At 45.6% G+C, this 14,698-nt stretch overlaps 1 protein-coding gene across 1 annotated transcript in view; it reads left to right on the plus strand.

Annotated features, from left to right (window-relative positions):
• Positions 1 to 11,088, plus strand: part of LOC134351709 (transcription intermediary factor 1-alpha-like) — a 163,748-nt gene extending 152,660 nt beyond the window's left edge. The window contains exons 14-18 of the mRNA XM_063058260.1: positions 1,351 to 1,688; positions 6,403 to 6,535; positions 8,080 to 8,157; positions 9,135 to 9,287; positions 10,567 to 11,088. Of these exons, the coding sequence (XP_062914330.1) occupies positions 1,351 to 1,688; positions 6,403 to 6,535; positions 8,080 to 8,157; positions 9,135 to 9,287; positions 10,567 to 10,788 (924 nt within the window). The 3' untranslated portion in view covers positions 10,789 to 11,088. The remainder of the gene's footprint in view (positions 1 to 1,350; positions 1,689 to 6,402; positions 6,536 to 8,079; positions 8,158 to 9,134; positions 9,288 to 10,566) is intronic.
• The last annotated feature ends 3,610 nt before the right edge of the window (positions 11,089 to 14,698 follow it).

A 14,698-nucleotide genomic window follows, 5' to 3' on the forward strand; every position in this document is an offset into this window, starting at 1 on the left:
TGCTTCACACCAGTGAAATGGAAACTTCACCGGCACAGTTTAAACAAATGCAGTTCATCAGTCTTTGAGCAGTGGGCAGCGCGGTCTGTGTCTATGTGCCTGGAAAGGTGTGGTGGTCTTGTGGCATAAAAACAGGCCCTTTGGCCTATTGAACCCCTGCTGACCATCGACCTCTCACTTACACCAGTCTTACGTCGCCCTCAATTTTTATCATACCCACACTCCCCCCAAATTCCGCCACTCACCTACACACTAAGAGGTAACTTACAATGGCCAATTAGCTTATCAACCCACAACTCGTTGGGATGTGAGAAGAAGCCCACGTGGTTACCGGGGAGACGTGTAAACTCCACACAGACAGTATCTGAGGTCAGAAGTAAAGCCAGGTCACTGGAACTGTGAGAAAGCAGCTCTGCCAGCTGTGGCACTGTACCGCCGCCAGACTCTGCCACCCTTGTGTGGCTTGCCATTCTAACTAGGAGAGCAGTTAATCGCGTTACCTTTGGAATGATATTGTTATACTCCACTTTTTACAGATGCACCATGGGAAACATCCTAACAGCTGCTCTGTCTAAGACCACAATAAACTACAGCCAGTTATGAGTGGAGCCCAGCATCCCCTACACTGACTCTGTGCGCACTTCCTGCTGCTGTGGGAAAGCAGCCAACATAATGAAGGACCCCTCCCATCCAACCATTCTCTCTTCTTCCCCGCTGGCCCCCACAAATCAGGCAGAAGGTACAAAAGCTTGGAAACCTAGACCGCCAGACAGACGGCTTCTATCCAACTGTTTCAAAACTCTTGAACAAAGCTCTTGAAAAACAAAGATGCTCTTCATAGACATAGCACGTTACAGCACAGCTCTTTGGCCCGCAATGTTGTGCTGACCCTTCTCTCCAATATAGCCCTCCATTTTTTAAGTTCCATGTGCCTATATAAGAGTTTTTTAAAATCCATAATGTTTCAGCCTCTATTATCACCAGGTTCCACGCACCCGCCGCTTACCTCTGACAACCTGCCCCTCTATTTTCCTCCATTCACCTTAATATTATGTCCCTTGTTATTAATAATCTGTCAGCTTACCTTGTTATTTGTTTACCTGAATTACACTTTCTTTGTAACTGTAACTCTGTAACTTGTATTCTGTTTAGTTTTCCTTGATGTACTTTATGAATGAAATGACCTGTCTCGATGGCATGCAACCTCTCTTTCTTGGTACAATGGCAATAATAAACCATGGGATGTGAGCAAGCAATGCAGAATCAGTTCTCCAGCTGCCTTCTTGAAGATCCAAGAATTTGTACTCTCTTCCGTTGTGATCACACCTGCTTTCCGTTTCTCCCCTCCAGCTAGTGAACCAGCAGAACAACACCGTGACTCTCCCACACAGTAAACTGGCGATGGACAGGCGAATGGGAGCTCAGCAAGACGGCATGACCAAAGGGGACCCTCCGGACAGCACGGCCTCCCCCTCTTCCAACACCACCCCACCTCAGGACAGGCAGGCCCAGCCCTGTGGCGCCTCTCACAAACCTGCCCGGGCAGGAGCTGAGAACAGTAAGGAGGATGATCCGAATGAAGACTGGTGCGCTGTCTGCCAGAATGGAGGTGATCTGCTCTGTTGTGAAAAGTGCCCCAAAGTCTTCCACCTTGTCTGCCATGTGCCGACTCTCCTTGCCTTTCCAAGGTAAGGTGTGACTACTTTCCCCTCATGTTCTGATCAGCCTTTTTTCTATTGAAGTCTAAATCTACCTCATAGGTAGTTGCCTTATAAATGATGCTTAGTTTCTTAAAACTTCATCCTGAGGCTTCACTGGCAAGGCCAGATTTTGCCATCTAACCTAAGTGCCCTTCAGAAAGGTGACAAGATATCTTCCTGTTCCGCAGCAATTTCTCTGGAGAAGGCATTCCCTTAATACAACTGTGCAGGGAATTCTAGGATTGGACCCAGTCATGGTGACATAATGACAATACGTTTCCAAGTCAGGATGGAGTGAGGTGAAAGAAGCTCCAGCATGGTGGTATTCCCAGGTTTTTGTTCTCCTATGGACTGTAGGAGTTTTGGGATTCATTGGTGCTTCTGAAGAATCATAACTAAGTTTCTACACTGTGTCCATGGGGTAATAGATTGGCTGCTGGTCAAGTCATTTTTAATGCCAAATAGCATATCTTTCTTCTTACCATTCTATTTCTCATTTCCATTCCAACATATCGGTCCATGGCCGCCTCTACTTCCAGAATGAAGCCACACTCAGGTTGGAGGAACAACACCTTGTATTCCATTTGGGTAGCCTCCAACCTGATGGCATGAACATCGATTCTTCAAACTTCCAGTAATTGCCCTGCTCCCCTTCACCATTCCATATTCTTGTTTCCCTTTCACACCTTCTCTTCTTACCTGCTCATCATCTCCCTCTGGTGCACCTCTCCCTTCCCTTTCCATGGCCTTCTATCCTCTCCTATCAGATTCCCCCTTCTCCAGCCCTTTATTTCTTTCACCAATCAATTTTGCAGCTCTTTACTTCACTCCTTTCCCCCTCCCCATTTCACCTAACACCTGCCACCTTGTACTTCTTCCTCCCCTCTCTCCACGTTCTTATTCTGGCTTCTCCCCTTTCTTTCCCGTCCTGATGAAGGGTCTCGGCCCAAAACATCAATTGTTTACTCTTTTCCATGAATGCCGCCTGGCCTGCTGAATTACTCCAACATTTTGTTTGTGTTACTTGGATTTCCAGCATCTGCAGATTTTCTTGTGTTAACATTTCTTTCTTGTTTTGGCATTGACCACTTTGGGTAGAGATTGATTGAACACTTTATTAGATGCATCTGTACACATGCTCACTAATGCAAATATCTAATCAGCCAATCATGTGGCAGTAACTCATGTGCATCAAAGCATGCAGACTTGGTCAAGAGGTTCAGTTGTTGTTCAGACCAAACATAACAGGGAAGAAATGTGATCTAAGTGACATTGACTGTGGAATTATTGTTGGTGCCAAATGGGGTGGTTTGAATATCTCAGAAACTGCTAATTTCCTGGGATTTTCCCACAGTCTTTAAAATTTACAGAGAATGTGAAAAACAAAAAAAAAACATCCAGTGAGTAGCAGTTATGTGGGTGAAAACACCTTATTAATGAGAGCGGTCAGAGGAGAATGGCTAGACTGGTTCAAGCTAACAGGAAGGTGACAGTAACTCAGATAATTGGTGTGCAGAAGAGCATCTCTGAATGCACAAAGATTGAACCTCAAAATGGATTGGCTATAGCAGCAGAAGACCATGAACATACACTTAGTGGCCAGTTTGTTTAGGTACAGGTGCTACTGAGCATAATGTGAGAGGTTTGGTGGGCTTTGGAGAACTGGGAGTAAGCAACCTGTTTATGCAGTTGGTTTGATTAAGCTGGGTGCTTTAGACTGGGACAACCCAGATCTGATATTGGCACAAGAACCCTTAAAACTCATTTAGAAGCTTTCATAACTATGCCTTAGTCACAGTCTGTGGAAATGCCATTTCTGTCTCCGTGTATGAGGCTTTGTTCAATGAAACAAGATGCTGGAAGTGGATACGGTTGACTAATGAAATGCAAATTGCATAGATTTTATTCACAGATTTTTTTGAGACAGACGAAGTTAGGATGATGTATTAAACGGAGTAGATCAGCTGGCTTTTACTTGCATCGCTCTCTGCCTGTGTGAGCTTCCTCATACTGTGTCGCAGCCTAAACTTTTGCAATCGTAATCAGAAACCGAGGTTACCCTCGTGAGATGAGGCTAGAGAGATAATGGCATCTGATTGTACTTGTATCCAAAGAAGGTTCAGGGAGAAGGTGGGACTATAGCTGTGATATCATAGAGCAGGCTGCAGGAAGAATTAGAATAAGATATATTATCACTGATATATGTTGTGAGATTTGTTGTTTTGCAGTAACAATATAGTACAATACATAAAATACAATGTTTAATACATAAAAATACAATAACAATATAATACAATACATAAAATACAATGTATATTACAATGTTATATACACAGTACTATGCAAAAGTCTTAGGCACATATATATAAAGCTAGGGTACTTTAGTAATTTTATGTATTGCACTGTACTGCTGCCGCAAAAAAAATTCATGACATATGGGAGTGATGTGGGAGTGACGATAAACCCAATTCTGATATGGGTAACTACTGTGGACTGAGAATAGGAAGGAGGCTGGGAGAGGGAAATTATGGTTTGGGAAAAGGGGAAGGGAGATGGGAGGGAGTGGAAGGCAGCAGGGAAGACATTCTGTAATGATCAATAAACCAATTGTTTGAAATGAAATGACCTTGCCTGGTGTCTCTAGGTTGGGTGTATCTGCACCAGCACCATCGCCCACCCCTGGCACTCGTTCTCTGCCACCTCTCCTACACTCTCCCGCAATGCTGCACCCTCGTTATTCCCAACATCCTGTGCTCCCACCAGATTTACAAACTTGTTCTCTGCTCCGCGTTGACAAATACACTACTGTGCAAAAGTCTTCGGCACCCTCGCTAAATGTATGTGCCTAGGATGTTTGCACAGTACTGTACACTATTAAGTTAAATAAGTGAGGAAAATTACTGAGGTCGTGTCATGGGTTCTTTATTTTTTCAGAAATCTGATGGTGGAGTAGAAGAAACTGTTCTTAGAACATTGTATGTGTGTCTTCAGGCTCCTTCCTGTACCTCCTCCCTGATGGTAGCAATGAGAAGAGTTCAAAGTACATTTAATATCAAAGTGTATATACTATATACAACCTTAAGATTCATCTAATTGCTGGCGGCCACAAAGCAAAGAAACACAACAGAATTCGCGAATGATCGTCCAATGTACACCCAACGTACAATTTTAAAAGAGAAGAGGGCATGTATTGGGGGGTGGGGGTGTTTAATGATAGATGTTGCCTTTTTGAGGCACTGCTTTTGAAGATGTCCTCAGTAGTGGTGACTTGTCTTCTTTTTCTGTGTTTCCATTCTGTCTGTCATGTAGCTGCTGTTCTAGGATACCCACACAAGTGTCCTGCCTATTGAAACATAGAAACATAGAAAATCTACAGCACAATACAGGCCCTTTGGCCCATAAAGCTGTGCGGAACATGTCCTTACTTTAGAAATTACCTCAGGTTACCCATAGCCCTCTATTTTTATGAGCTCCACTATCTGTCCAGGAGTCTCTTAAAAGACTCTATTGTATCCACCTCCACCACCGTCACCGGCAGCCCTTTCACGCACTCACCACTCTCTGTGTAAAAAAAACTTAACCCCTGTCATCTCCTCTGTACCAACTTCCAAGCACCTTAAAACTGTGCCCTCTCTTGTTAGCCATTTCAGCCCTGGGAAAAAGCCTCTGACTATCCACACGATCAATGCCTGTCATCATCTTATACACCTCTTTCAGGTCAACTCTCATCCTCCGTCGCTCCAAGGAAAAAAGCCGAGTTCACTCAACCTATTCTCATAAGGCATGCTCCCCAATCCAGGCAACATCCTTGTAAATCTCCTCTGCACCCTTTCTATAGTTTTCACATCCTTCTTGTGGTGAGGTGACCAGAACTGAGCACAGTACTCCAAGTGGGGTCTGACCAGGCTCCTATATAGCTGCAACATTACTTCTTGGCTCCTAAATTCAATTCCATGATTGATGAAGGCCAATGCACTGTATGCTTTCTTAACCACAGAGTCAACCTGCGCAGCGGCTTTGAGTGTCCTATGGACTCGGACCCCAAGATCCCTCTGATCTTCCACACTGCCAAGAGTCTTACCATTAATACTCTATTCTGTCATCATATTTGACCTACTAAAATGAACCACTTCACACTTATCTGGGTTGAACTCCATCTGCCCTTCTCAGCCCAGTTTTGTATCCTATCAATGTCCCACTGCAACCTCTGACAGCCCTCCACACTATCCACAACACCCCCAACCTTTGTGTCATCAGCAAATTTACTAACCCATCCCTCCACTTCCTCATCCAGGTCATTTATAAAAATCACAAAGAGTAAGGGTCCCAGAACAGATCCCTGAGGCACACCACTGGTGACCGACCTCCATGCAGAATATGACCCGTCTACAACCACTGTTTGCCTTATGTGGGCAAGCCATTTCTGGATCCACAAAGCAATAAGCCTGGCATAGGGTACCTTATCAAATGCCTTGCTGAAATCCATATACACTACATCTACGGCTCTACCTTCATCAATGTGTTTGGTCACATCTTCAAAAAATTCAGTCAGGCTTGTAAGGCACGACCTGCCTTTCACAAAGCCATGCTGACTATTCCTAATCATATTAGGCCTCTCCAAATGTTCATAAATCCTGCCTCTCAGGATTTTCTCCATCAACTTACCAATTGATTGCTGAATCTGTTTGTTTGTTTCCTTCAGTGGCGAGTGGATCTGTACGTTCTGCCGTGACCCCATGAACCCCGAGGTGGTGTATGACTGTGACGAGCAGTGGCAGGCGGGTGAGAAGCGGAAAGGGGGTGGAACTTCAGAGATGCCCCCAGTTGATCAAAGGGTATGTATGTATTGCAGAGACTGCACTTCCAGCAGAAACAGTACCCTGTCAAAAACTAGGAGTAGGGCAGTAATGGATGTTAGCAGGAGCATTTACAACAGGTCCATCACGAGCCACTAATGCTGCTGAGGTGTAAACTGTTTGTAGGTGTTAAATGTGTCCAGGTTTCCAGGTTTTATTCTGGGAGATTGTGTGTTAAGGTCCCACCTAAAACCCCAAACACTATCGTGGTTGACATTCCAGTGCAGTGCTGAGGGGAAGCTGTACTGAGAGAGGTGCCAAATGCGGCAAACTGAAGCTTTGTTTTCCTTTATGTGCAAGCATTCATATATAAAAAAAAAGGTTCTCTCATAAGAGGAAACACCCTCCCATTTTATCCTCCATAAATTCTATCAACTCTTTATAGATTCTACCACTCACTTGTGAAACTAAGACCACGTCCGTTGGATGATTATTTGGCAAATCCCAATGCCTTTGGGATATGAAGGAAACGGGAGCATCTGCACAGTCTTCAGGGGAACCTGCGTGCGCACTTGCATCCAGACAGACAGACACAGACATGCACACACCACCTGAAGTCAGAATTGAACCCGCGACTGTGGTGTTATGTGACAACAGTGCAATTAGCTACAGTACTGTGCGAAAGTCTGAGGCACACATATATAGAGCTAAGGTTCCTTACTTCCTTTGCACAGAGCTGTATTTGCCAACGTAGAATGGAGAGCAAATTTGTAAATCTGGTGGGAGCAAAGGATGTTGGGAATGGCGAGGGTGGAGCAGTGTGGGAGGGTGTGTGAGAGACAGGTGGCAGAGAAGGTGTGCCAGGGGTAGGGTTAGCACAGGTAGAGACATAACCAGCCTAGAGCACCAGGAAAGGTTATTTGATTCCAAACAATTGGTTTGTTCATTACAGAATCTGTCTCTAGTGCTTCCCACTCCCTTCCCCTTTTCCCAAGCATGATTCCCCTCTCTGTCCCCTTCCCACTCTCAGTCCACAATAGCGACCTTCATCAGAATCAGGTTTATCATCACTCATATGTCATCAGTTTTTTTTTGTGGCAGCAGTACAGTGCAACACATAAAATTCGCGAAGCACCGTGCAAAAGTCTTGCTGCATAGACTTCTGCACAACACTGTATGTCACTGTACAGTCCTGGCTTTGACTCCTTATGATCTAACATTAAGGTATTTTACAGGACCAATGATTTTTGTTTTACCAGCGGTGTGGATGCAGGGATAACGCGAGCAGTGAACAAGGACACTGCAGAGAGAAAGGATGTCTGTAGGTGTTGGCTGAGGAAGAACCCTGCAGGCATACTGACTGGGTCTCTTGAACTGGCATCGATAATGAGTGGTGAAGAGGAGTGGGGGCATGTTGGTGAGATGCCAAGCATTGAACCAGTGTGTTAAAGGCTTATGGGTTGGTGATGGTGACTGATGACCTGCCTCATTCCCAGGAGGGCTACAGAAAGATATCACTAAGAACAGGGGCGAGCTTACTCAGCCTTTCCTTTGGCAAGTGACGTGCATGGTCTTTTTTACAGAAATGCGAGAACCTGTTGCTCTCCATGTACTGTGACGAAATGAGTGTCGCCTTTCAAGAACCAGTTCCCGCTTCAGTTGTAAGTATCTGTTTCCATTCTGTCCGCTCGCGACTGAGTTACCGCATGCACGTTCGTTGTCCAGTGTCACACTCGGCGAGTCGTTCGGTGACTGTGAGGCAGGAGATCAGACCACCGGGTTTCAGGGTCGTGCCTAGAGTGGTCTGTCATCACCAGGGATCTCTGGTGTCCAAGGGTTGGTCATCTTGTTGTAGTGAGGCAAAGAGGGAATCCTCTGAGTGAGTTCACCAAAGCTTTTTGAAAACTTTCCCTGTTGAAGATAATAGGCTCAGTGGGTGGGACTGAAGCTGTATCTGAGTGGCACCAGGTGCAATTGCTGCCTTACTTGTCCAGCGGCGAGGGTTCATTCTGGACCTCTGCTGCTGTCTGTGTCGACTTTGCACGTTCGTTCTGTGGCTGTGTGGATTTTATCTGGCTATTTCTGTTTCCTCCCACATCCCAGAGTTGTGCGGTTTGGTAGACACTTGGTCACTAATGATTTAGGTGGATAGTGGAATTTGAGGACGTGGGGTTAATAAAAGGAGTTGGTATAGGATTGGTGGGCTGAAGGGCTTGTTTCTGTGCTGTATGCCTCTAACAGTAGGGTGGTTAATCCTCCTTCCTCAAGGAACTTTCCTGTACACCGGTTTCCAGAGTTACTGAGACACAAGAGATTCTGCAGTGCTGAAAACCTGGAGGATAACCCCTCCCCCCAGCTGGAGTGGGGGGAAGCGATGGAGGGAAATGAACAGTCAATGTTTGGGCTGAGCCCTTTCATCAGGACTGGAAAGAAAGAGCGCTGTCCATTTTCCTCCATAGATACTGCTTCAGCTTCCTTCAGCATTGAGTGTGTGTTGCACCAAAGGTGTTGAATTCAGCTTTTGCACACCAGTCGTAATGCCTGAGCTTTTGCCCTGTCTAATTTGCTACTCACTCCCACACACCCAGTGTTGCCTTGGAGTTCTTTGATACTTAGAGCAGCTGCGCGTCGTTTACAGGTTCCTGACTACTACAAGATTATAAAGAAACCAATGGACATGTGCACTGTGAAGATTAAACTGCAGCGGCAACACGCACAGCACTATCAGAGAGCTGAGGACTTTGTGGCAGATATCAGGCTTATCTTCAGGAATTGTGAGGAATTCAATGAGGTAAGGGGCAGTTTCAAATGGAAGCACTGGCCGGGTTTCAGATTCACACTCGAGCTATTGAAAAGTAACCCACTGACAGCTAACAGTAGGGCATAGTTGTCACACTTTACTTTCCGGACTGTGGTGGGTCAGTGCCCTGTGCATCTGATAGTCTACCAGGCAGTCAGTGTGTGTGTGTATGATCCTGGCCATCTTTGTGTGTGTGTGTGTGTGTGTGTGTGTGTGTGTGTACTGAGCTGTGCTCCAGACATAGGCAGGTGGGATCTCCAACAGTGTAGCATTCCCTCAATCTCAGTTGAGGTGTGCTCCAATGCCCACAGCCTGCTAACTTGGGTTACAGCCTCTGAAGCCAGTACATCAGGTCTGGCTGGAAGTACATTTTGTGGGGCACCAGGTTTATTTGTAGCTCATTCCATTACGGCCTCCTCCTACCCTTGATTTATGCACATGACTGACTTTCCTAAACTTGGCTGTGCTTTTTTTCAATCCCTGCTTCCATCATGGACTTTAAATTTATCACTGGCAAAGGCCATCACTTGCTCCCCATCACTCATTGTTCTGTGATGAGTTCCTTCATTGAACCCCGCAGTCCATGTGGTGAAGGTACTCTGCATTTTGACCAGAATGGCAATATATTACCAGGTCAAAGTTGAAGGGATGGTATTCTCCTGTACCTCCAGCAGTTGTCTTCAGCTGATGGTGATTTCAGAGAAGTCCTGGCAACTTGCTGCATGCTGCAGCTATGACGCACCCTGGATGTGTGGCCCGCGCAGGTTCCGCTATCTTGGATGGTGCTTGAGCTTTGTAAATGTTATTGGAGTTGCACTCCTCCAGTCATGTGTAAAAAATTCAAATTTCCTGCTGAGCTCTGACTTGTAGATGTTGGAGGGTTGGCAGTGAGTTACTCTTCACGTCATGCTGTAAACTGAACTTGTACTGTAGCGTTTTTGGTTTGATTCTTTTGCATTATAGAGTTAAAAGCTAAAGCCCCATTGCCATGATATGATTTGGACTCGCCCAGATTATTCATTCATAACTTGAACATGATGTGCCTCGTCCCTCGCCACTCTGCCTTGTTTTACTTCCCCAAGATTCTTCACCCTGCTCTTTGTACTCAACTGCTGGCTGACCTAATGAGATCCACATCCCCTCTTCCCTCAACAAACTAGAACCTGCTGCAGCTGTAAGTCTTAAGATGTCTGTTGCCTCTAACAAATGTCAAGCAGAGTACGTGAGCCTTGCCCGATTAAAGTTGCACTTGCTTCCGTTCTGTTTGCAGCCTGATTCTGAAGTCGCCAACGCTGGAAGAGCCTTGGAGCAGTACTTTGAGGCAAGGCTCCTGACACTATTTCCCGATAGGTTATTCCCACCGCTGCCGCCCTCCAAATCCGACTCTGAGCGCACAAAGGCCAATCTTGATTCAGATGAGGATGATGAAGACGTTGTTCAGCCCCGGAGAAAACGTTGCAAAGGAAGAGAGAGCCCCATCTTCATCAAATGACTGCGAAAGAATTCTCTTATTAAATAGACTTGCTGAGGACTGTACTATTTGTATCAGGAAATTGATATTTAAGAGAAACAATGCTTGAAAAAATCTAGTTAGTGACGAACACTATTCTGTATTAGAGTTACAACCAGCAGGTGGTAAATTAAATACATTTCTGCTACCTCACAGATTATGTCTGCCTGCTCGTTTGTTTGTAAGCTGAAAGCAGTGGCTCGCAAAGTAAACAGGATTTCAACTATGGCTATTGATCGCATACGTTGAGAGGTTAAGTTTCCCTTGGACAGTCAGGGTTAGTATGGCATTGGAGACCTAACAGTAGGTCCCAGCTGTTAAATTGTCTCCCCTGAGGCCCACTATCAATCTGCCTTGCCTTCCTTGGTTATTGCACTCCCTCCCTTTCTCCTTTAGTTTCTCCCATTAATCTTTCCACTGTGAGAAAGAGAAAAGGCAGAGCTAAACTTTCCCGCTTGCGGTATTGGGCTGAAACAATTTTAGGAGTGTGCCACACCAAGCTTCCACAGCAACGCACATCAAAGTTGCTGGTGAACGCAGCAGGCCAGGCAGCATCTCTAGGAAGAGGTACAGTCGACGTTTCAGGCCGAGACCCTTCGTCAGGACTAACTGAAGGAAGAGTTAGTAAGAGATTTGAAAGTTGGAGGGGGAGATCCAAAAAAAAGCTTCCACAGTACAGTTTAGGGCATTTAAAACATGGAATTTCTTCAGACTCCTCCAAGCACCCATCTGTTAACCTTTACTATCATCCTAATGCCTGGCCTTATGTAGGTCAAAGCACACCCAGAAGCAAATCATGTTGGAATCGCGATCATCCCAAATCTATCATTGGAGTTTGGTGATTATCTAGTTCTCTGCCACACAGTTAAAAATACCCAAGTGTCTAATTTGAGAGTAATGCTGTGTAATACTATGTTTCAGTGTGATATACAGGGCATCTCTCTCCTGCTTTCCACTGCACCATTCATTGGGGAGACGCTAAGACACAGCCCACAGTAAAATAAAATGCAGGCAGGTGCACTAATGCACAGGGCTGAAACTTACAGGTAGGTGTCAGAGGCTCCATGACAAACTGCAAAAGTACAAGTGTGTTTGGGAATTCTACGCATTCCCACAAACATGTGGGATCCCAAACTCACTGGTAGTTTCTGGTAGCAAGCCTGATGGCATATTCTGCCACCATACGAGATCTGCCAGCCCTTGCGCTGGGAAACCTGCCTCCATGGTGTGTTCATCTCGGTTCAGCAGCTGCTGATATCGTTCACTCCAGAGGACTCCTCCCAAGTATCATCACCTTGTCGTAGTGGAGAGGCTTGTGAGTTCCTGAGTTCCTGAGTTCCCAAGAGCGATGCCATCTGGAGTTTAGCCATCTGGTGCTTAGCTCCTGTTAGGGTCACCCAAGGTCAAGGGGGGAGGTTCCAGAGAAAGAGCAATCCAACCAAGACCGTAATGGTGGAGGTGGTAGGAGATGAGGACGCATCACAACGGTGGTGAAGGCGGAGGGAGGCTGCAGCTGTGAAGGAACCCCAGTCATCTTGCATTCCATGCCACTGGACCCTGACGTCGATCCGTCAAGGACCATGTGGTGGCTATCTGTGATTCAATCTCTCCATGTTAAATAAAATCATGCACAAGTATTCTCCATTAAGGGAATCCACCCCAGCATCTCAGAAATATGTGGATCCTGGATTGCCCTCTTCAGCCATCTGAAGACCCCCCCAACACCCCCATAGACATCCCCTTAGGAGAATCCCTGAAGACCCCACCCCCCCATAGGCATCCCCTTAGGAGAATACCTGGACTCCCCCCCCCCCCCAATAAACATCCCCTTAGGAGAGTCCCTGAAGACCCCTGCCCCCCCATAGACATCCCCTTAGAGGAACTCGTTCTCGACTCGAGTGATCGCATTACCAGTACTTCAGAGGAAGAAAGGTAAGAATACAATAGGTTACATTTTCGCTTTTGTGCTTTTCAATTTAGTGTCTGAGGTCCTTTTCTTTCAGTAAAACACTTCACCATTTGCCTTAAATGTGTAACAGAAGTTCCAGGCAACGTTCAGAAAATTTGGCGACAAGATTTGGCGATGTAATGATGCAGCTCTATAAAACTCTGGTTAGGCCACACTTGGAGTACTGTGTCCATTTCTGGTCACCTCACTATAGGAAGGATGTGGAAGCACTGGAAAGAGTACAGAGGAGATTTACCAGGATGCTGCCTGGTTTAGAAAGTATGCATTATGATCAGAGATTAAGGGAGCTAGGGCTTTACTCTTTGGAGAGAAGGAGGATGAGAGGAGACATGATAGAGGTGTACAAGATAATAAGAGGAATAGATAGAGTGGATAGCCAGTGCCTCTTCCCCTGGGCACCACTGCTTAATACAAGAGGACATGGCTTTAAGGTAAGGGGTGGGAAATTCAAGGGGGATATTAGAGGAAGGTTTTTTACTCAGAGAGTGGTTGGTGCGTGGAATGCACTGCCTGAGTCAGTGGTGGAGGCAGATACACTAGTGAAGTTTAAGAGACTACTAGACAGGTATATGGAGGAATTTAAGGTGGGGGCTTATATGGGAGGCAGGGTTTGAGGGTCGGCACAACATTGTGGGCCGAAGGGCCTGTACTGTGCTATACTATTCTATGTTCTATGTAAGATTTCGTATCTGTCTGCCCTCTACATTTGTGGGAAGGGCTTATTCTGACACACCGTAAGAGGTTGGGGACTGGGACAAGGATGAGGGGAGGGAGAGGACAGGGCAGAAAGTGAAGAGTTAGGGGAAGGAGTCAAAGGTCAGAGTTCAAGTCAGCACTTCAAAGTTGGAGGTCAGTGGTCCCCAAGTACCAAGGTCTGTGGGGGCCTAAGAATGGGGGCTTCCTGAAGAACAGCAAGTCAAAGTACTACAGCACAGGACAAGGCCCTTCTGTGCTGATGGAAAAAAATGCTGAGTCACACTGACATGGGTGCATTTGGAATTATATACTTGTTCGTTATTTATTAATAATTTTAGTCTGAGATTTGTGGTTTTTAAAATCTTTTGTGCAATCTCCTACTGTCCCTGAATTCATGCGGGAACGTTCGAAGTATCTTAGTAGCAAGGTGGAAAACTGTAAGGTTGAAGCTAAGAGAGGAAAGCTGCATTCACTTTGCAAGCAGACACGTTTTAATGATGATTTGCATCACTTCTCAAACTGCTTCACACTGCAGACTTTGGAATTGAGAAGCTGCTGAGTGGTAAGTAAGGAAGTAATGGCTGGAGGAGAGTTTCTGTCAGTGCTAATTTTGAATGTTAATGTTTCCAGGGCTTTGAATTTCAAGGATCGAGAATGAATGTGGGGTAAAGGAAGACAGGCAGAACTCAATATCTAAAAGGACTGAATGGCTGGAATGAAACTTGTCAGGATGAACAGCGAACCTACTCTGTGGGATACAGCACAAATGAAATGTCACTGGCATGAAATTAGAAGGTTATCCCTTGACACGGCGGCATTATAGCTTGCTGTTCCAGGAGAATAACTTGCAGGGTTCCCTGAGGAGGATTAGTCACATTTCTGCTGTTCCAAGCTTACCAGTTTTCCAAGCTGCATTATCAACCAACCAGAGATAAGTAGGTCTCCCACACAAAAAAACCTGACTTGCTTCTTATCTGTTGGCAACGGGTGGCAATAATGAAGTTAATGTCAGCTCAGGGAAAAAAAAAGCCTTGCTCTCTCCAGTGTTGGAGACCTAACAGAGCACATGTACGGCTAACTGGCCAACAGTCAGTGGTGTCAGAACGTCAATTTCCGGTCAAGATGGCACCTGTGTGCAATGCTCTCACGGTTGACACCTTCTGGATAAACTATGAAACCATATATTTCATTTCTCTTATGTATTTTACATTTGTTTTATAAACGTTT

Source organism: Mobula hypostoma, chromosome 9, assembly GCF_963921235.1.
Source record: "Mobula hypostoma chromosome 9, sMobHyp1.1, whole genome shotgun sequence".
In the NCBI taxonomy this organism is placed as follows: Eukaryota; Metazoa; Chordata; class Chondrichthyes; order Myliobatiformes; family Myliobatidae; genus Mobula; species Mobula hypostoma.